The sequence below is a fragment of the Salvelinus namaycush genome, chromosome 2, assembly GCF_016432855.1.
Source record: "Salvelinus namaycush isolate Seneca chromosome 2, SaNama_1.0, whole genome shotgun sequence".
Lineage (NCBI taxonomy): Eukaryota > Metazoa > Chordata > Actinopteri > Salmoniformes > Salmonidae > Salvelinus > Salvelinus namaycush.
In genome coordinates this window covers 24,535,149-24,558,408 of record NC_052308.1, presented here as the reverse complement: position 1 = coordinate 24,558,408, position 23,260 = coordinate 24,535,149, and the positions used below count along the sequence as shown (strand labels likewise).

The 23,260-nt window shown below is 46.6% G+C and overlaps 1 protein-coding gene across 1 annotated transcript in view; it reads right to left on the bottom strand.

The window, feature by feature from the left end:
• Positions 1-593: 593 nt before the first annotated feature.
• The window catches only part of LOC120020740 (cadherin-4-like), a 404,415-nt gene continuing 381,748 nt past the window's right edge, over positions 594-23,260 (bottom strand). The window contains exons 11-19 of the mRNA XM_038964479.1: positions 19,123-19,260; positions 15,584-15,769; positions 15,182-15,435; positions 11,498-11,640; positions 9,663-9,899; positions 5,192-5,425; positions 4,839-4,978; positions 1,118-1,282; positions 594-797 (exon numbers count right to left, since the gene is read on the bottom strand). Coding sequence (XP_038820407.1) covers positions 594-797; positions 1,118-1,282; positions 4,839-4,978; positions 5,192-5,425; positions 9,663-9,899; positions 11,498-11,640; positions 15,182-15,435; positions 15,584-15,769; positions 19,123-19,260 — 1,701 coding nt within the window. The remainder of the gene's footprint in view (positions 798-1,117; positions 1,283-4,838; positions 4,979-5,191; positions 5,426-9,662; positions 9,900-11,497; positions 11,641-15,181; positions 15,436-15,583; positions 15,770-19,122; positions 19,261-23,260) is intronic.

Sequence of the window (23,260 nt, the reverse complement as noted above, 5' to 3'; positions counted from 1 at the left end):
GCAGTTCTTGTGACACCAGAGAGCAGAGGAGAGGGACTCATATGAAGGTTGGGGTGGCGGAGGTTACAAGGGAGTGTGCCGCTCGAAACTTCTCCAATGGCAACCAACCCTGAGATAGCAGGAGTCCGATACAAAACACACCACAAAAGGCACTTTATAAAATGACAGTGCTTCTGTTCTAAGGAAATTCAAGTTGAGAGAGAGAAAGTGTGTCTTTCTGTACATTGTGTTCAGCGTTAAACCAAAAGGAGATGAGTTTATCATGTTCCTTTTCATCATCCAAGCCAAACGAGCGTCAGCACTCCTGTCTCTCAGAAGTGTCTCGCATCCCCAGATAGCTCGATGTCCAGTAGAGTGAGAAACAAAACACACTAAAAACTTGCCACTAAAAAAGCCAGAATAGAGTAGCAGCAGAACCTGGTGAGGTCACAGGCCGTCTTCTAGAACACTCTCTTAGGTTCCGTTCTCTCCTCACTGGTCTACTATGGGAATATCTCATGTGGTACTGCTTGGGCCCTGCCTGTGGTTTCGAGGAGCATCTGACCCCAATCCCTCCCCCCGGACCCCCTCCGTACCCCACCCACACCCCTCTCTCAGTCGTCTCCCCCGCCGTAGAGGTCTGCCAGCTTCTTGAAGCGGGGGCCCCAGTCGTTGAGGTAGTCGTAGTCCTGGTCTCCTGAGCTGGAGGAGTTGAGGGAGCTGACAGAGCCGGCCGTGGAGCCACTGCCCTCATAGTCAAACACCAGCAGGGAGTCATAGGGCGGGGCCGTGGGGTCGTTGTCCGCCGCCCTCAGACCCTGAGAGAGAGAGACAGAGAGGGTTAGTTAACACTGAGGAGAGAAAGGCAATAGTGATTATACTGATGGCATGCTTGTTGCTAAGTTTGTTATGAACTGTGCTGTTATGAACTGTGCTGTTATGAACTGTGCTGTTATGAACTGTGCTGTTATGAACTGTGCTGTTATGAACTGTGCTGTTATGAACTGTGCTGTTATGAACTGTGCTGTTATGAACTGTGCTGTCACTGTGATTGCTCCTTGGTATAGAAACTCAAACATTAGAACACTTATATAGTATTTTGAGATAAATTACTTCTGATGTCTAATAGTTAACGTACGTCGTTTATGAAGTCTCCGATGTCTCCAGGGTGGGGCAGGCTGGGTCTGACGGGGTACTGGGACTCAGCGATGATGGGCCTCTCGTCCACCCTGCGCACCCCCACTGGTTTACTGATTATGTGCTCCACAGACTCAGGCTGCTGCAGCTGGCTCAAGTCATAGTCCTGCAACACAGAGCAAGGAAGGAGACTCAGTGGGACTGTAAGAATGACTGAGGAAGTGTCTGAGTGCAATCACAGTTATTAAATATGCCATCTTCGTCATCATTGTTGTCGTCGTCGTCGTCATCACCGCCATCATCTCTATGGCTGTGTTGTTAGATGAAGCCTTGTGTCACGATCGTCTTCTTGTGAGAAAGTGGACCAAGGCGCAGCGTGTGGAAAATACATCTTCTTTTATTGAGAAGAGAGAGAAAACACAAAACGAACACTATACACAAACTAACAAAACAACAAACGACCGTGAAGCTAAATAACGTAAGTGCACTGACAAGCAACAAACGTTCAACATAGACAATTACCCACAACCAGCTAAAGCCTATGGCTGCCTTAAATATGGCTCCCAATCAGAGACAACAATAACCAGCTGTCTCTAATTGAGAACCAATTCAGGCAACCATAGACTTTCCTAGACACCTACACTGAACACTAAACCATCTACTCTACTTAACCCCCTAAACCATACAACACCCTAGACAATACAAAAACACATACTTCACCATGTCACACCCTGACCTAACTAAAATAATAATGAAAACAAAGATAACTAAGGCCAGGGTGTGACATAACCCCCCCCCCTTAAGGTGCGAACTCCGGGCGCACCAGCATAAAGTCTAGGGGAGGGTCTGGGTGGGCGTCTGTCCACGGTGGCGGCTCTGGCACTGGTCGTGGTCCCCATCCCACCATAGTCACTACCCGCTTTCGTAGCCTCCTCCAAATGACCACCCTCCAACTTAACCCCACTGGATTAAGGGGCAGCACCGGACTAAGTGGCAGCACCGGACTAAGGGGCAGCACCGGACTAAGGGGCAGCACCGGACTAAGGGGCAGCACCAGGATAAGGGGCAGCACCAGGATAAGGGGCAGCACCAGGATAAGGGGCAGCACCAGGATAAGGGGCAGCACCATGATAAGGGGCAGCACCAGGATAAGGGGCAGCACCAGGCTAAGGGGCAGCACCAGGCTAAGGGGCAGCACCAGGATAAGGGGCAGCACCAGGATAAGGGGCAGCACCAGGATAAGGGGCAGCACCGGACTGAGGGGCAGCACCGGACTGAGGGGCAGCACCGGACTGAATGGCGGATCCTGGCTGGCTGGCTCTGGCGGATCCTGCCTGGCTGGCGGATCCTGGCTGGACGGCTCTGGCGGATCCTGGCTGGACGGCTCTGGCGGATCCTGGCTGGACGGCTCTGGCGGATCCTGGCTGGACGGCTCTGGCGGATCCTGGCTGGACGGCTCATGGCTGGCTGACGGATCTGGCTGCTCATGGCTGGCTGACGGATCTGGCTGCTCATGGCTGGCTGACGGATCTGGCTGCTCATGGCTGGCTGACGGATCTGGCCGCTCATGGCTGGCTGACGGATCTGGCTGCTCAAGGCTCGCTGACGGCTCTGGCTGATCCGGTCTGGCGGAAGGCTCTGGCTGATCCGGTCTGGCGGAAGGCTCTGGCTGATCCGGTCTGGCGGAAGGCTCTGGCTGATCCGGTCTGGCGGAAGGCTCTGGCTGCTCCTGTCTGGCGGAAGGCTCTAGCGGCTCCTGTCTGGCGGAAGGCTCTAGCGGCTCCTGTCTGGCGGACGGCTCTAGCGGCTCCTGTCTGGCGGACGGCTCTAGCGGCTCATGGCAGACGGGCGGCTTTGCAGGCTCATGGCAGACGGGCGGCTTTGAAGGCTCAATACAGACGGGCAGTTCATGCGGCGCTTGGCAGACGGACAGTTCAGACGGCGTTGGGCAGACGGGCAGTTCAGGCGCCGCTTGGCAGACGGGCAGTTCAGGCGCCGCTTGGCAGACGGGCAGTTCAGGCGCCGTTGGGCAGACGGGCAGTTCAGGCGCCGTTGGGCAGACGGGCAGTTCAGACGCCGCTGGGCAGACGGCAGACTCTGGCCGGCTGAGACGCACTGTAGGCCTGGTGCGTGGTGCCGGAACTGGAGGTACCGGGCTAAGGACACGCACCTTCAGGCTAGTGCGGGGAACAACAACAGGGCACACTGAACTCTCAAAGCGTACTATAGGCCTGGTGCGTGGTACCGGCACTGGTGGTACCGGGCTGAGGGCACGCACATCAGGGCGAGTACGGGGAGAAGGAACAGTGCATACTGGACCCTGGAGACGCACATTTGGCCTAGTGCGTGGTGCCGGAACTGGTGGTACCGGGCTGGGGACACGCATCTCTGGGCTAGTGCGGGGAGGAGGAACAGGGCATACTGGACCCTGGAGACGCACATTAGGCCTAGTGCGTGGTGCCGGAACTGGTGGTACCGGGCTGGGGACACGCATCTCAGGGCTAGTGCGGGGAGGAGAAACAAGACGTACTGGACTCTGGAGACGCACAAAAGGCTTGGTGCGTGGTGCCGGAACTGGAGGACTGGTACGAGGGGCTGCCACAGGAGAGTTAGTACGTGGAACTGCTACAGGAGGTGCAGGACTAGGGAGGCGTACAGGAGGCCTGGTTCGTGGGACTGTCATTCCCAGACGGTTAGCACGCACCTCAGGACGAGCATGGAGAGCTGACTCAGGTAACATCACTTCCCGCACACGCTCTGTCGGGTGGATTTTGTGCCTCACGCACCAACACAGCAGCTCCCTCATTTCACTCTCCTCCAACCTCCCCAATAAATCCTTAACAGTCTCTGTATCATTCCCATTGCTCACCTCCAATATCAGCCCGACTGGCTCAGGTTCCTTCTTAGGGTCCTCACGGGTAGCACGAGAAGTTGACGCAGATCTCCTATCTGGACTCGCCACACTCCCCATGAGCCCCTCCCCAAGAAATTTTTGGCGTTTCCTCGAGGGCTTCCTACCGCGCCTTCGTGCTCCTTTCTCCAGCTCCATAATCCTGTAACCCTCCTCGCACTGCTCCAGCGAATCCCAGGCAGGCTCCGGCACTTTCTCTGGATCGCACGCCCACCTATCTATCTCTTCCCAGGTTGTTCTCCACTCATCCTTTTCCCGGGTCCATTCCTCCACTAAGCGCTGTTCCATCCTTTCACGCTGCTTGGTCCTGGTTTGGTGGGTAATTCTGTCACGATCGTCTTCTTGTGAGAAAGTGGACCAAGGCGCAGCGTGTGGAAAATACATCTTCTTTTATTGAGAAGAGAGAGAAAACACAAAACGAACACTATACACAAACTAACAAAACAACAAACGACCGTGAAGCTAAATAACGTAAGTGCACTGACAAGCAACAAACGTTCAACATAGACAATTACCCACAACCAGCTAAAGCCTATGGCTGCCTTAAATATGGCTCCCAATCAGAGACAACAATAACCAGCTGTCTCTAATTGAGAACCAATTCAGGCAACCATAGACTTTCCTAGACACCTACACTGAACACTAAACCATCTACTCTACTTAACCCCCTAAACCATACAACACCCTAGACAATACAAAAACACATACTTCACCATGTCACACCCTGACCTAACTAAAATAATAATGAAAACAAAGATAACTAAGGCCAGGGTGTGACACCTTGTGCATGTGTAATGTGTATAACACTGACCTGGTCCTCCTCTCCTCCTCCCTCCTCGTCGTACTTCAGAATGTTGTCTCTGACGTCGTCCTCTGGGTCGATCAGCAGGGGCTTGGCCTGACGCTCCTTCTCCCTGCGCTTCATCCACATCACAAACACTAGCACCAGGACTGCAACATACAACACACACCACAATACAACACACCAGGAGTTACACAACACCCCAGACAGAGGAGTGAACAGGGATATATCAGAGGTGGTGTGTGTAATGTACATGTAATGTACATGATATACAGTACCTAGTAGTATGTTTATACAGACAATGACTCCTACAGCACAGGTGTGCGTGTGCGTGTGTGTTTATAAGTGTGTATTATACTCACTAAGCAGTATGATGATACAGATGAGTATGGCTATGATGGCTCCGGTCCCCAGTCCGGAGGCAGCCACAGCTCCGGTGGTAGTACAGTCTCCGTTGTCATCACACGGACACACCTTGACCTTTATAATGGACCTGTTAGAGAGGGGCGGGTTACCGGAGTCCGACACGATGATGGGAACATCATACACCTCTGCATCCAGGTAGGGAATCCTCAGTCTCAACTGGGCATAGTCACCTGCACATAGTCACACAGACACAATGTCCAGTCACTGCTAGAAGCATATAGCAGTGGTGTAGAAATAAACAGTTGAACACTCCAGAGTTTTACTGTAGTCATCTGTGGCCATGTGAGCAGTACTGGCAGAGATACAGTACATGCAAATACATACAGAATAATACACAGGTAGTCACTGTAGCGAAATAGACATGCAGGCAGGCAATCATCTGCAGCACAATATCTCCAATTATATTTCCAACTAAAACAACAGTATATTTCCAACTAAAACAACAGTATATTTCCAACTAAAACAACAGTATATTTCCAACTAAATACTTCCAACTAAAACAACAGTATCGGACTGCCAACAGAAATGGTGTTTACATCAACATGTACAGATGACATCTTGTCTATCAGGGCAGGGAGATGAATGGATGTGATCTGTCACAAAGCACACAAGTCATACGTCAACATGAGACAGAGCCATTTACTCTCTAGGAGAATAGTGACATATAAGAGCTCCTTTATACCACAGGCCATCAGCCTGAGACCACACCATGTCATCTGTCACACAGAAGCAAACACACAGGGAGCCAGCATCCACACACACATCAGACAAGATTTAGACAATATAAATCAACAGCATTTAAATTTTAACATTTCAGTCATTTAGCAGATGCTCTTTTCGAGAGTGACTTACAGTTAGTGCATTCATCAACCACATATGGTGGGGCTCCCGAGTGGCACAGAGGTCTAAGGCACTGCATCTCAGTGCTAGAGGCGTCACTACAGACACCCTGGTTCGATTTCAGGCTGTATCACAACAAGCCTTGATTGGGAGTCCCAAAGGGCGGCGCACAATTAGCCCAGCGTCGTCCGGGTTTGGCCGGTGTAGGCTGTCATTGTAAACAAGGATTTGTTCTTAACTGACTTGCCTAGTTAAATAAAGGTAAAAAAATATACACTACCGTTCAAAGTTTGGGGTCACTTAGAAATGTCCTTGTTTTTGAAAGAAAAGCAATTTTTTTTGTCCATTAAAAGAACATCAAATTGATCAGAAATACAGTGTAGACATTGTTAATGTTGTGACTGACTATTGTAGCTGGAAAGGCCTGATTTTTTTATGGAATATCTACATAGTCGTACAGAGGCCCATTATCAGTAACCATCACTCCTGTGTACCAATAGCATGTTGTGTTAGTTAATCCAAGTTTATACTTTTAAAAGGCTAATTGATCATTAGAAAACCCTTTTGCAATTATGTTAGCACAGCTGAAAACTGTTGTTCTGATTAAAGAAGCAATAAAACTGGTCTTCTTTAGACTAGTTGAGTATCTGGAGCATCAGCATTTGTGGGTTCGATTACAGGCTCAAAATGGCCAGAAACAGGACTTTCTTCTGAAAGTCGTCAGACTTTTCTTGTTCTGAGAAATGAAGACTGGCAGCTTCATTAAATAGTTTGAAAACAAAGGAGAGCCGCACACTCTAGGAGCTCAGATGCAAAAATTTTATGTCCAACGTTTCGACAGCCAAGCTGTCTTCATCAGGGTATGATGAAGACAGCTTGGCTGTCGAAACGTTGGACATAACATTTTTGCATCTGAGCTCCTAGAGTGTGCGGCTCTCCTTTGTTTTCAAGTTTTCTACTCCGCTGGCCAGCACCTCGCCTAAATAGGTGTTTGTTTTTCTTTTTCTTCTAGCTTCATTAAATAGTACCCGCAAAACACCAGTCTCAACATCAACAGTGAAGAGGCGACTTCCGGGATGCTGGCCTTCTACACAGAGTTGCAAAGAAAAAGCCCTATCTCAGACTGGCCAATAAAAAGAAAAGATTAAGATGGGGAAAAAGAACACAGACATAGGAACTCTGCCTAGAAGGCCAGCATCCCGGAGTCGCCTCTTCACTGTTGATGTTGAGACTGGTGTTTTGCAGGTACTATTTAATGAAGCTGCCAGTTGAGGACTTGTGAGGCGTCTGTTTCTCAAACTAGACACTAATGTACTTGTCCTCTTGCTCAGTTGTGCACCGGGGCCTCCCACTCCTCTTTCTATTCTGGTTAGTGCCAGTTTGCGCTGTTCTGCGAAGGGAGTAGTACACAGCGTTGTACGAGATCTTCAGTTTCTTGGCAATTTCTTGCATGGAATAGCCTTCATTTCTCAGAACAAGAATAGACTGACGAGTTTCAGAAGAAAGTTATTTGTTTCTGGCCATTTTGAGCCTGTAATCGAACCCACAAATGCTGATGCTCCAGATACTCTACTAGTTTAAAACCTGATGAGGATAGAGGGCGCTATTTACACTTTGGGGGAAAAACGTGCCCAATTTAAACGGCCTCGTACTCTATTCTTGCTCGTACAATATGCATATTATTATTACTATTGGATAGAAAACACTCTCTAGTTTCTAAAACCGTTTGAATTTTGTCTGTGAGTAAAACAGAACTCATTTGGCAGCACACTTTCTGACCAGGAAGTGGAAAGTCTGAAAATTATGCTCTGTTCAAGGGCCTGCCTATAAATGGGCGTGACACGTATGAGTATACATGCACGTCATACACCTTCCCCAGGATGTCAAGATGCAGTGAGAGAAGAAATGGAGTGATTATCTTGGTCTGAGATGGAATACGTCCTCTTGGAATGACGTGTCACCCATTTTATGTTTTCAGGAAGGCGCGAAGTTGGTCCTGGATTTGCCATCAGAATAGCTGTCGTTATAGGCGATTACTATCTCCGGCTTTGATTTTATTTGATACATGTGACCATATCATCGTAAAGTATGTTTTTTCAATATAGTTTTATTAGATTTTTGAAATTTATTCGGGACGTTAGGCGTGTTGCGTTGTGTGCCTTTGTTCAGAAAGGAGAGCTTCGAGCCACTTGGCCAGTGTGCTTGCTAAATCAGGAGGGGAAAACGATGTTCTAAATCCAAACAACGACTGTTCTGGACAAAGGACCCCTTGTCCAACATTCTGATGGAAGATCACCAAAAGTAGGACCCATTTTGTGATGCTATTTCATATATCTGTCGAACTGTATACTAGTAGTTTTGCGCCCAGATTTTGGGCACTCTCTCGCTATAACGTAAGGTGGATGTCGTAATGAAGATATTTTTAGAATTCTAACACTGCGATTGCATTAAGAACTAGTGTTACTATCATTTCCTATACAACATGTATTTTTTTGTAATGTTTATGAATAGCTATTTGGTCAGAATAGGTGAGAGTCTAATAGAAATATCCGCACATTCTGGGAAAAAGAAGCTACATTAGCATAATGGATAACCACTGATTTCAGCTCTAAATATGCACATTTTCGAACAAAACATAAGTGTATGTATAACCTGATGTTATAGGACTGTCATCTGAGGAAGGTTTATGAAGGTTAGTGAAAATTGATATCTTTTGCTGGTTTATTCGCTAACGCTAACGTGCCTATTGCTATCGCTAACGTGCCTTGATGAATGAATGCGGTTGTGTGTAGGCTATTGTAGTAAGCTAATATAATGCTATATTGTGTTTTCGCTGTAAAACACTTAAAAAATCTGAAATATTGGCTGGATTCACAAGATGCTTGTCTTTCATTTCTGTACACGATGCATTTTTCAGAAATGTTTTATGATGAGTATTTAGGTATTCCACGTTGGTCTCTATAATTACTCTGGCTGCTTCGGTGCTATTTTTGACGGTAGCTGTGATGGTAGCTGCAATGTAAAACTGATTTATACCTCAAATATGCAAATTTTTCGAACAAAACATAGATTTATTGTGTAACATGTTATAAGACTGTCATCTGATGAAGTTGTTTCTTGGTTAGTTTGGTTGGTTCTTGGTTAGTTAGGTTGGCTTTGTGCATGCTACCTGTGCTGTGAAAAATGTCTGTCCTTCTTTGTATTTGGTGGTGAGCTAACATAAATATACGTGCTGTTTTTGCTGTAAAACATTTAAAAAATCGGACATGTTGACTGGATTCACAAGATGTGTATCTTTCATTTGCTGTATTGGACTTGTTAATGTGTGAAAGTTAAATATTTCTAAAAAATATTTTTTGAATTTCGCGCTCTGCCTTTTCAGTGGAATGTGGGAGGAGTTCCGCTAGCGGAACGCTGGGTTAGACAGGTTAAAGAAGACCAGTTTTATTGCTTATTTAATCAGAACAACAGTTTTCAGCTGTGCTAACATAATTGCAAGTAGAGATGTTGGACTACAGAATCTGAACTATGACACACTACACCTCTAGCGGAGATCCCATGTCTTACCGCTGATCCGGGAGATGGTCCAGTTGCGTCGGACGCTGGAGGGGTAGGAGGGCAGCTCGAACACAAAGGGTCCCACATGGGGGTCAGCGTCGGCATCGGAGGCTGTGATGTTGACCTTGGAGCGGGGATTGGCGCGTTCACACAACTGGGCCTCCTTGGGCATCATCACCGGAGCATTATCATTCACATCTATCAGATGGATCTGCAGAGTACCTGTTCCACTGGCCGGGGGAGAACCTGACAGGGGGGTGCGAGGGGAGAGAGAGAGGGGGGAGATAAGGAAGAGAAGGAATAAGGGGAGAAAGGAAGAGAGAGACAAACAATACATTTGATGACGATAGAAACTTCATGCATATACACAGCACAGCCGCAGGAAGTAGGGGTGCCCACCCCAAAACATCTTCCCGCTGCCGTATGTTATACAGTGTCTAAAAATCACTTGACGTCAATTGAATTTAATTTGGAGTGGAGATATAGAATGAAAATAGAAGAGAGCAAAGGGACAGAGGGAGGGGAGATGAGGAAGAAACAGAGAAAGAGAAAAATGAGGGAGCTGAGAGAATATTGAGAGAGGGTTTGAGAGTGATGGAAGAATAAAGCATGCATTTGTTCTAAAAGCTCCCAGTGATGACAGCCATAACAAATGAAACCGCACATAAATATTTCACTCTGCGTGAGTCTGGAGCTCAGCACTCTCAGAGGACACATGAAACGACTCTACTGGAAAGCACCACATATTTCCCTTACACAGGGGCTGTTGTTAAAATGCACTGAGGCGAAACAGACCCTAACCTACAATATACTATGACAACAAACACACCATAATCTACAATATACTGTGACAACAAACACAACCTAACCTACAATATCCTATGACAACAAACACTCCCTAACCTACAGTCTATGAGAAACAGACTACTATAACTTTGTATAGCCAACTGACTATCATGGCGTATTTAAGCAATAAGCCCCGCGTTGCGTCGTGCCTAAGAACAGCCCTTAGCCGTGGTATATTGACCATATATCACAAACACCTGAAGTGCCTTATTGCTATTATAAACTGTTTACCAACGTAATTAGAGCAGTAAAATAAATGTGGTATACGGTCTGATATACCACGGCTGTCAGCCAATCAGCATTCAGGGCTCGAACCACCCAGTTTATAATTTCTGCTAAGTAACTGATGCTGCACTGTCTGCATGAATGGAGTTCACCCAAGCTCATCACACTGAGGAGATCCATCTCTGTTTTCTATTACAAAGTAACGCTTTGCATGAGCTACAGATACTTTATGTAAAGGTCTATTGCCTCAGCACAGCAGAGCACACCGTTGACTGCTTGTCTGTTGTGATTGGTTCGGTGCTTTGTTGAGCTCCTTCCTTAGTGGAGCAGAATGAATAAAAGCAAAATTCAATTAAAGTGGAATATATCCCCATGTAGACTGGTGTCTGGAATCAATAGGCAATCAACAGCTTGCTTGCCTAAATTCTGTGCACTCGAGGGCAGCACACCTCATTCCCGCAAACCAATCCTTAATATCTCTGTGGTACAACACCACCTGTGCCCTCTCTCTCAAACACAGAGAGTAAGCACCTCTATTTGTAATGGGGCGATTGGTTTTAGAGTACTTCACCGATCGCTATAGCAGCTTCGACAGCACTCACCTGTGGCACATTTAGACAGATATTTCACTCCTCTCCACAGTACACAAGGGATGCATTTAGCAGGCAACATACACACTGATGCAGTACGCATGCACACGTACACACATGAGGACAGACACACACACACACACAGAATTACCACATGCACACACACTCACTTACCAGACTTACCATTGTCGGCAGCCAGGAAGGTGGCCTCATAGATGTTGTTCCTGACGTACATAGACTCCCTGTCCAGCACAGCCATGGTGGTGATCTGACCATTGGTCCTGTTGATCCTCAGCCAGTTAGAGGGGTCAGACAGCTTGGAGTACCTGCAGACACAGTAGAAACCTTTACAACATATCTAATCCCATAGTGTTAATGGCTTAATATATCCTTCAGTACAAATAGAAGTAGAATTGGTGAATACCCTGTATCTAATCTTAACTTTTCCTGTAGTCCACGATCAGCTCCTTTGTCTTGCTCACATTGAGGGAGAGGTTGTTGTCCTGGCACCACACTGCCAGTTCTCTGACCTCCTCTCTATAGGCCTCTATATCTCATCCTTGTCGGTGATCAGACCTACCACTGTTGTGTCGTCAGCAAACTTAATGATGATGTTGGAGTCGTGTTAGGCCACGCAGTCGTGGGTGAACAGGGAATACAGGAGGAGACTAAGTACACACCCCTGAGGAGCCCCAGTGTTAAGGATCAGCGTGGCAGACGTGTTGTTGCCTACTCTTACCACCTGGTGGTGGCCCGTCAGGAAGTCCAGGATCCAGTTGCAGAGGGAGGTGTTAAGTCCCAGAGTCCTTAGCTTAGTGATGCGTTTTGTGGGCACTATGGTGTTGAACACTGAGCTGTAGTCGATGAACAGCATTCTCACATAGGTGTTCCTTTGTCCATGTGAGAAAGGGAGGTGTGGAGTGCGATTGAGATTGCGTCATCAGGAAGCAGTATGGTATTCTTGCAGCTTGGTTTTGCCAGGCAAAGTTGACAGCTAACAACAAATGAAGAGCAATTTGCACAAACTAATGACTATGTAAGTGGAGATATTAATTAGAGATACAGGAGCTTACTTTCATGCAGGTAACACTGCCACATGAATTCAAAAGTATAGGTCTATATTTGTCTCCATAAATCAATGTAAATCAATGTGATTATTCCATTAAAAGGCATTTGTCACAGTGTGGAGAGATGGAAAGATACACTACATGACAAAAAGTATGTGGACAGCCGCTCGTCGGACAGCTCATTCCAAAAGCATGAGCATTACATGGAGTCTCCCCTTTGCTGCTATAAGAGCCTTTCCACTAGATGTTGAAACATTGCTGCGGGGACTTGATTCCATTCAGCCACAAGAGCATTACTGAGGACGAGCACTGATGTTGGGTGATTAGGCCTGGCTCGCAGTCGGTGTTCCAATTCATCCCAAAGGTGTTCGATGGGGTTGAGGTCAGGGCTGTGTGCAGGCCAGTCAAGTTCTTCCACACCGATCTCGACAAACCATTTCTGTATGGACCTAGCTTTGTGATTGTGGCAATTGTCATGCTGAAACAGGAAATGGCCTTCTTCAAACTATTGCCACAAAGTTGGACGCACAATCGTCTAGAATGTCATTGAATGCTGTAGCGTTAAGATTTCCTTTCACTGGAAATAAGGGGCCTAGCCCGAACCATGAAATATAGCCCCAGACCATTATTCCTCATCCACCAAACTTTACAGTTGTCACTATGCATTCGGGCAGGTAGCGTTCTCCTGGCATCCGCCAAACCCAGATTCGTCCGTCTGACTGCCAGATGGTGAAGCGTGATTCATCAGTACAGATAACGTGTTTCCACTGCTCCAGATTCCAATGGTGGCGAGCTTTAAACCACTCCAGCCGATGCTTCGCATTGCCCATGGTGATCTTAGGCTTGTGTGTGGCTGCTCAACCATGGAAACCCATTTCATGAAGCTCCCGACTAACAGTTTTTGTGTTGACATTGCTTCCAGAGGCAGTTTGGAACTCGGCAGTAAGTGTCGCAACCAAGGACAGACGATTTTTACACTTCAGCACTTGGGGGTCCCGTTCTATGAGCTTCTGTGGCCTCTCACTTCGTGGCTAAGCCGTTGTTGCTCGTAGACATTTCCACTTCACAATAACAGCATTTACAGTTGACCGGGGCAGCTCTAGCAGGGCAGGAATTTGGTAGCATCCTACAGTATGACAGTGCCACGTTGAAAGTCACTGAGCTTTTCAGTAAGGCCATTCTACTGCCAATGTTTGTCTATGGAGATTGCATGGCTCTGTGCTCAGTTTTATACACCTGTCAGCAACAGGTGTGGCTGAAATAGCCGAATCCACTAATTTGATGGAGTGTCCACATACTTTGTATATATAGTGCAAATATAGAGACAGAGGTATAGAGAGATCAGGTGCCTGGTGGGAGGAAGTTTGATGCTGCTGCTGCTGATGATTATGATGAGTCTAATTAGAGAACACGCTGGAGGATGACACAGGTTAGCGAGTGCCAACGAGATGTGTGGGAGATTATGGCAGCTAGGCAGCTAAATCTATCTCCCTCTAATGAAACACACTCTGCCACATTTAGACTCCTGCAACCATGGAAATCCTGCACTCCAAGGGATGGAGGGAGGTAAAGACAGATAGATACATATCAATGTTTCGATTTGGTGTTCCTTCATGGGGATATCAACAACAGAATAGATGGCAAAATAACAGGAACTTGAGAGTCATGCCAACAGACTTGGATGTCAGTTTGGATTTGGTGTCCCTTGACAGGTGAAACAGAGGTCTCTAGTTGGCATGAGAGGCCCTGTCATCTCTTCCCATGCCACGGTGGCACCCCAGGGGCACTCAAGCCTCTCTCTGACACCCAGCTGGCAGATGCTGGCACAGGGAGAAGGACACACAGCTGGTGGGGAAGATCTATGGTCCATCCACGCATGCCACCACTTCCCTTCAGTCTGAAAGTGAAATCAGCTGGCAAATCAGACCCTGTCCAACTCTTTCTTCTCCTCTCCTCTCCTTCCCCTCTAGATGAGCGAGAACGAAGGGAGGAGGAGGCATGGCGCAGGAGAAAGGGAGAGGAGTCTCTTCTGGTGCGCACACACTGTAGATCCTCACGTCATCTGTCGGGCAAGGTCACTAAAGTGAATCAGCCAGTGGAGTCCAAACATGAACTGCCTGTCTGCTGCCACAACATCTCTGGAGAAGACGGGAGCGCTGACTTCTCATCAATAAAAGAGAAAGAAAGAGACTGAGAAAGGATTGAGTTAGAGAGAGAGGGAGGCGAGAGAAGAAGAGGAGTTTTGTGGCTCTCAGAAGACAAAATAACAGTGAAAGAGTAAGTTCTCCATTTATGAGAAGAACTGGTGTTTTTAGAGTTTATTTGTTTGCCTGCACCGCATCAATTCTCTAACATTTCCAGATTGCCTTTGTGTACGGGTGTTAGGCTGAATTTAGAGTGGAATTGATTGGTGCTGAATCTGGGGATGGAGTGGCTAGAGTTGCTCAGTGACCTTTGACCCGGTGAGTATGTGGGAGTTCTCTCCAGGGAGGCCCACTGGGTCGATTTAGAGACAGCACCATGCCACCCCACTCAGGAAGTATGGCCCCGGATGCAAGCAATAGAGGGATCGATGAGGAGAGAGATGGAGAGAAACAGGGGTAGAGAAAGAAAGTGTGGCTGGACACACAGTCCAGCTCATTACGATTGAACCTTTTCATTGTCGCTAGGCAACAGGAATTTATTGGACCTTGGTTTTGGGAGCGGTTCAGTTAGGGATTGCAGTGTTTCAGCCTCACGAGAGAGCAAATCCATGCAAAATACCATCAGCATCTATTCTAAAACAGTGAACATTCAGTACCTGACAGTTTGCTGGATGAAGAGGTCAGGGTCTTGGGCAGCAAACACGGTGAGTGTGGTGCCTGCAGGGACACCCTCCTCAAAACGGATGGACTTGGGGTTGGTGGGGAAGACAGGGGATTCATTGACGTCCTGTACGGAGATGGTGACCCCCGCTGAAGACTGGAGAGAAGACTGGATCCCACTGGCCAGGGGGGCCTTGTTAGAGACTATCACAGTCAGCATGAAGGCCCTGTTCTGCTCATAGTCCACCGGCTGGAGGAGGGTGGGGGAGAAAGATATGTAGGGAGGGAGGTTGAGAGTGAGAGAAGGCAAAGTTAAATAACAACTCAAATGCACCCATATCAATATGGAACCAAAGCACTTGGAGTTGTTTATGTAAAACAGTAAATGAGTCCCCTACCTTGACCACAGTGACCATGCCGTCGTTGTTGACAGGGTTGGTGCGGATGAGAAAGTGACCCTGGGGGTCTCCGCTGGCGATGCGGTACTGGGCAGCCCAGTTATGGCTGTGGGGCTGATCCCTGTCAATCACTGTCAGGTTGGCCACCACCACATTCACACTGTTCTCTGGGACCTCCCCCGAAAACTACAGACAGAGAGAGGGTGTGAGGGAGGGAGGGAGTAAGTGAGATATTTGTAAGAATTTGGATAATAGACACACTGTTTTCATTATAGCCATTCCGTTCCTTATACTGCTGAATGTCTGTGTGGATTTATTTAAACCAATGGATTTGTTCAATTAAGTGTTTATACATTTACATTTAATTCTGCGCATTTACCAATTAAGCAGTTAAATAGTAATGCAATTAAATAGATTGCATGGACCATCTTTGGGTAACGATCTTCATTATATTCCAATCTAAAACTATTCAGTCTCACTAAATGATAGAGGAAACTCAGGAGAAACAGCATACACAAAAACCTACTGTACAGGAATCTAGTCCAACTAACATCGCAAAGTTACATTCTGCAGCAGTCTCTTTATTAATCAAGAAACACAAACACACAACACATACTGTACACACACACACAGCTGTCATTGTCAGACAATAATCTGTGTTTCCTCTTGTGATGCGTTAATTAACTGGTTTATGGTGTGTGACTGGCAGCTGCTGTTCCATCTAATGACTTCATCGTGGCGCTGTGGCTGCATCTAGTGTGTGGGCTCCTCTATTTCATTTTCATCACGAGCTTCAACACAGACAGGAAAAAAACTTTCCAAGCTTGTCTGACAACATTGGGAGAGAGAGTGGGTGAGCCAGAATGACATGTGGTTTTAAAAACCTTTCTAATTGGATAATGGGCTCTGGGTAGATGTCCTCACCATTGAAAGTAACAGGTGGTATGTCTGATAAGCAGCCAGAGAAAAACAGATCCCAAAGGGAACCTCCATTGGTTACTAGTTAGGGAACTGGAGCTCCCAACATGGGTTCATAAAGGCAAGAGGATAAAAGTGCATAGTTAAATCAGAATGCTTTAGTAAACTCCAATTCAGGTTGAATTGGAACGGAATCCATCTAGTTCAAAATTGAATAGACCCCAACCACTGAACTGCTTTTAACCACAGAGTTGGAGACTGAATTGAGAATAACTGAATAATATAAGAATTGAGCCTGGAAAAAGAGAACACTGCTGTTTCAGAGAGTAGTACTGCATTATGTTTCCCCTTTCTCACAAGAGGATCAGCAACTCAACATGAATCTATGGGCTCTTTTAATGTTCTCAATAGAAGCATAGTATTGGTTGAAAACAACAACAGGAACAAAAAGGCAATAATGTTAGCAAGAATTGTGAATAAAAATGTCCTTAAAAACAACTCTTGAAATTCTTCTCTCTGAGTAGAATGGTGCACAGTTAAATGTGTTTTAATGGTTATTATATCCTCATTGTGATGGTAAAGGAGCCCTAGGCATTGGCAACACCAACACACTTCATTTCTGTTTTTCACGTCACACAAGTGCCACATGCAGTGGTACGTCTACTATCACTAATAGTCACACTTAGTGTTGTGCTAACAATCATGCCACTAATTGTCCTTCAGTAATACGTTTCAGTAAAACTAGTCTGTTAGACAGAGGTTCGACAGGTAAACCAGGAATAGCATGAAATCAAGGCATACTGGAATCTATCTGGCTGAGATTTTAACATATGAACCTACAGACCACAGCTCCAAACACTCACCATTATGGATGTGAATTGAAAATGTCGACAGGATTATAGAGTTTAGTTTGAGTGTAATGCACTTGATTAGATCACACCACCATAACACTAGGAGAGAGAGATTATACAGTCGCTGAATGCAGCCTAATGAGTTGTGGCAAGTACCATTGTCTTTTTGTTTTTCACATAATGACGAACATCACACTCATATTCATGCCCATGTTCTGAAATGAATAAAACATTTGTCTTTTTTCAAATTAGAAGCAATATATCTGCTTGGATTACGCCCCCGCAAGCAATTTTACTTAATTAGTGTGCTTATGTTTTCTCTCCATCTCCCATTGAGAGATGCACATTCTTTCCTGTGTCTGTCATACACAAATAATTACTGAACTGCTCCAAGTGGAGTTTGCTGTGTGGGAAGAGAAGAAAAGGGGTTGACAAACAAAGCAACAGAGAATCTGCTAGGAAAATGGAGTGTGTTTGTTTCTGTCTGTGTATGTGTGTGCCACGAGTAAAGCTGTATGTGTGTCAGACACAGCAGTAAGACAGTAAGACAGCTGTCTCTATGACTAACATGTCCTCTCCTGTCCCCACTCCTCTTCTCTTCCCCCCTCTCCTGTCTTCTGCAGTCTACACCAACATAACCACTGTCCCTCCACAACAGAGGCCCATCCATCTGTTACTGTTGTAACACACAGTTTGACACTTGTGTTCCAAACCATGTGTTCTAAACCATGTTGCCAAAGTTTGTTTCTTTCTCCTTCTTTGTCATCCTGGTTTGTTTGCTATTATAATGTGTTATATATCTTGCAATGCCACGCGGTTCTAAACACTGAGGCAGTGAGGATACTCAACACTCTCTCTCCATCCAACACCATGTCTGATACACCAGGGCCTACAACAGCAGACAGAGGCTGTTGTGGAGAGAGTAGAGACTGTGTGGAGTGGAGAGGAGTGTGGCAAGGCAGTGCATGTGTGTGTGCCTGTGGAAGTTTGAGTGTTCCCCTGTGAGAGGGGAGTGAGAGAGACAGGACAGAGTGGTCCGAGGCGAGGCGTTGTTCAGTGGGCTAGTCTGTGACAGCTGGGGCCTCTTATCAGAGCATCCGGCTGGAACTACGCTGCTGCTTGCCTGGCACACTCCTCTCTCTGCAGATGGATGGACACACAGACAGAAAGAGAAGAGAGAGAGGGAGAAAGAGAGAGAAAGAGAAACCAACAAAGGGAGAGACAGACTACTCCTCCCTTTTGACACACACACACACACACACACACAAACACACACACACACAATACGGAAGACAGGCTGCCTCCAGTGCGGATGTGTATGGGACTGGGGCCAGACGCCTGCAGGCAAACCATGGTCACCAGAAGAGCGAGGGCTTCTACCATCACCAAATAGAATGCCTATGATCATTCTCTATCCTCCCTTTCTGTCCCTCCATGTTGCTCCGTACCACTCCCCCTTAACTTCAGTAGCTCCCTCTTTCTCTCTTTCCCTTTGGCCCCTTTCTTCTCCCTATTTTTAGACCTGTTTTTCTTTGCCTACTGTTTATCTCTCCACATGTCTCTGTCCCTCTCATCTGTACAGCTCTCTACCCTCCTGTCAAAGAGCCATGACCTTATGTTCTCTAAGATAGCATCAGACACATGGACTGCATCTACAGCAGAGTTGGGGCACTGCCTTGTTGAATATCCATCAGCTGATGTTATCCTGTCATGAAGACAAATGTGTGGCCCTACAGTAGAGGTCAGTCCTGGGGTGGACAGGTGACTCACCGTCCTGGCGGTCAGCTCGGGAGGGTTGTCGTTGATGTCGGTCACAGAGATGAGGGCGGTGGCCGTGTTGGACAGGCCAAAGTTCAGGTTCCCCTCCATGTCCGTGGCCTGGACGATGATGATGTACTGGGACACTTTCTGGAAAGACACATCAGATCAAGTGGGTGAATGAATGAATAATCTTTCAGAGTATGTGGGGGCTGTAACTGCACTGTCACACCCCCTCATCTCACATAAAAGCATATATTCACACAAACAGTTTGCACCATTGCAGCATAGAAGAGGAGTATCACATTTGCAGCTCTGACACAGCACCCCTGCCAGCATTAATAGCTCTGAGCCTGACACACACACACACACACACACACAAGAGTGAAGGCTTAGAAAGTGAGGGAGCTATGAGCGAGAGTGAAATGCTCATCCATTACAGCCTACAAGCCCTGCTTTCAACTCTCTGAGTAGCTCTGATCATCACTCATCTAATGGAGGTGCCGGCACTTTAAGAAGAACAACTGTGCTGCAAATATTATAGAGAGTGAATGGACATTGTTTAGCCCAGTTAGAGAGAATAGCTAGAGGCAGTGCTACAGCACCAACCGCCATTGAAAGAACAGTCAATCATGACATCTGACAGTAGAGAAGACACAGCACACTGAGTCATTGTTCTCTCCTCTCTATTTTGTCATTCTCTGTCTCACACACACACACACACACACACACACACACACACACACACACACACACACACACACACACACACACACACACACACACACACACACACACACACACACACACACACACACACACACACACACACACACACACACACACACTTCGGCTGTCCATGGTGCTGAAGGTTCACTGTCTATCAGTGCAGCGATAGTGTCTCCCTCTCTGAGACACCGCTCCTCTCTGCCCTCATTAATCCATCTGGCTAAACCCCCTATGGTGCTGGTGTGGAGACTGGATGTCAAGGACAGGTCAGTCAATGTGAAGAGGAGAGGAGAGGGAAGCCCATCCTAGCCTGCTGTGTCCAGCCTTCCACCATTCAGCAGCCCTGCTATCTGCTATCACTGGGCCAGTTCTGCACTGTTGAGAGCACAGCCTATAACAGCTCTGGGGTCAGGACCTGAATCCCAGAAGCATTGATGGTGGAACCCATGGGGCCATCTAGTGAACCCTGATGGACGTCAGTAAAAAGCTGGGGGAAAATCAATTCTCTCTCTCTCTCTCTCTGCTCAGGGAGCAGTGTGTTTAATAGTCAGGTCAGGTGATCCAGAGAGGCGTTTTAAAGCACTTAAACTCGCCCAGACTCATTTAAAGTTCTGCAGAGTCATTAGGACTCGCTCCACATGTTAACCTGAACTTGACCAGCTCTATGAATAAAAACTCAATATGGGCTGCTCTTTATTACAGTCATAATGAAATATCAATACCATCTTTTCTGATAGTGCACTGCAGTAATAGACCCTTTACACTCTCCCCAGACTGCCTCACTGTGACTCAGCCACATCAAGGTATCAGTAGTCCTAGATAGCTGCTGTCCAGTGGGTATCCTGACTCTGAGCAGGGAAAGGTGAGTTAAGCCTAACAGCAGGTGGCACTCTCACACAGTAGGGAAAATGGGACATGCTGTCCTGCAGCACTTTGTTCATCACCTGAGAGTTGAGAGAAGTTGATCTAAGCACACACATATGCAAACACACTCGCAAGGCACACCGACACACATCCTCTCCCTCCCGTCAGTATGGTTGCCCCAACAAGCCAGAAAAAAGGGTCTCTAATGACTCCTATAGATCTGCTGAACAGAAGTCTGTTAGATTAAAGAGTCCACCTCTGAAAGGAAATAAGCCTTCTTCTTCCACCAAGCAGAACAACAGCAGTGCTTTTCCCACGGGCCTAAGCCCTTGGACTTTAATGGGAAGTGTTGAAAGGCATCTAGGGCCATAAGAACAGAGCACCGCTGGAAACTGAGGTAAAATTAGATCCTTTTTACAGGTACTGAATGAGGCCGTTTTTTTTTACCAGAGACTGCAGAAAGAGCAAAAGGCTACAGGCTATCAGAACTCAATGGCTAGCATTTCACCAAAAAGGTAAAATTAAAACTAAAATGGTTGTCCAATGGTCACTGTTCGGAGTTTGAGAGAAACCGAGTTTGTTCTCGAATCTTTGTTGAAAAAAATGGCCAACCCAAATGGGGACGTTACTGACATTGACAACGGAAATGTAAGGTAACATTTTTACAAGCCAAACATTAATGGAGAATGAGCGTTGTGTGTTTGAGCTGTGTGTGTTTGAGCTGTGTGTGTTTGAGCAGTGTGTGTTAGACAGGGTAGACTGAACATTTGAGAAAGAGAAAGCAAGTGTGAATGAGCACTGCACCAGCACTTTCCGTATTTGTTCTGTGGTTTGTGTTCCAGCCTGTCAGTCTGGTACTGACCACAGTGGTTACCCTGTCACTAACAATCTCCATCAAACAGCCACTGACTCACATTTAACCCAGAGAGACTCCTTCCCATTCACTGCAGCTCTCTGAGGAAGATGGAGCACAGAGCTCCTGCTAAATACACTGTATTAAACACAAAGTCACATGGACATACAATACAAATTTACACCTTGACCAATATGATCCACTCATGACACATGAAATACAGTCACACACAAACCCTCAAAAGAAACATCCATATACATATTTGCCACCAGATATGCCAAACAGAGTATGGCTAAGGTTTCTCCAGAAGTAGCCCCTAGTGCTGAACCACTTCCTCATGTTGAGAGAGTGACACTCAGTCCCCTGGATACGTATAGAAACCCTAAGCCCCTGTAGATGCCCAGAGCCATGCATGGTCCCCTGCCAGGCCTCTTTCCTCCACCAAGGGGACAGTGTGTAGGCACTCCACCACAGTGTCCGATCAATGCCCTAATCAGGCAGAGCAGAGCTGACATTTTCCAAACTGGAGCCGACACGAGTCAGCCACACAGATCAGCATCGTGCCCAGCCAGGCCCCAGAGAGGCTGCAGTAGCCTGGGGGAATGAAAAGAAACGGCCCTGTCACTCCAGCCAGGGCCAGAGAGCACAGAGACACCCCAGCCCAGTTGTGGCACACAGGGGCCAAGGCCATCTGAAGACAGTACGACTGTCTCACACTTAGAAGCTCTGACACCCAGCAGGCTACCTCACATTGTACTCTACCAGTTACAATCAGCTGCACTCAGGACCAGGACTCATTTATAACCATTGCATAAATGTCACAAAATATCTGCATGTGCCATTTCTGAAAAGAATACATCCATCTTTTTTTTTTTTTGCCCACGCTACAGACAGCTAAATCGGTCCGCTAATACAGGACTAGTAGAAGCCCAATGCACTACTTTTGTGAAAATAGAATAAAAAATAATTAAAACATTGTTTAGTTTGAAAAAGTCACTGCAAAATATCAAACCATTCTGACCACACCCCCTACTTCCCATGGCTATGTGTCACGCCCTGGCCATAGAGAGGTTTTTATTCTCTATTTTGGTTAGGTCAGGGTGTGATTAGGGTGGGCATTCTATGGTTTCTATTTCTTTGTTTTTTGGCAGAGTGTGGTTCCCAATCAGAGGCAGCTGTCTATCGTTGTCTCTGATTGGGAATCATACTTAGGCAGTTTTTTTCCCACCTGTGTTTTGTGAGTAGTTATTTTCTGTTTAGTGACTGCACCTGACAGAACTGTTTCGTTTTTTCACTTTGTTATTTTGTTCGAGTGTTTTGATAAATAAAAAATCATGAACACTTTTCACGCTGCGCTTTGGTCCACTCCTTCCGACGACAGGCGTTACACTATGAGGTGTGGGCAGAATGTTTTGATATTTTGCAGTGACTTTTTCAAACTAAACATGCATGCTGCCTATAGCAAGTGCCTATCCATGCATTCTGCAAGATTGATTGTATATTGGAAACCATTAAAAAGTAGGCTACAGTCCACACTTCTAGTCAAAGGACCAATTATTGTTTAAAATGTTGTTTATCAATAGATTATTGGGTTAAAATGTCCTGACTTGGTATAGGCTCTGAAATGAAATAGGTTTATGATTTCGGACTCCTATCGCACAGCAATACTGCAGCCTACCCATCCTGTCAAATATTTTACGTAAG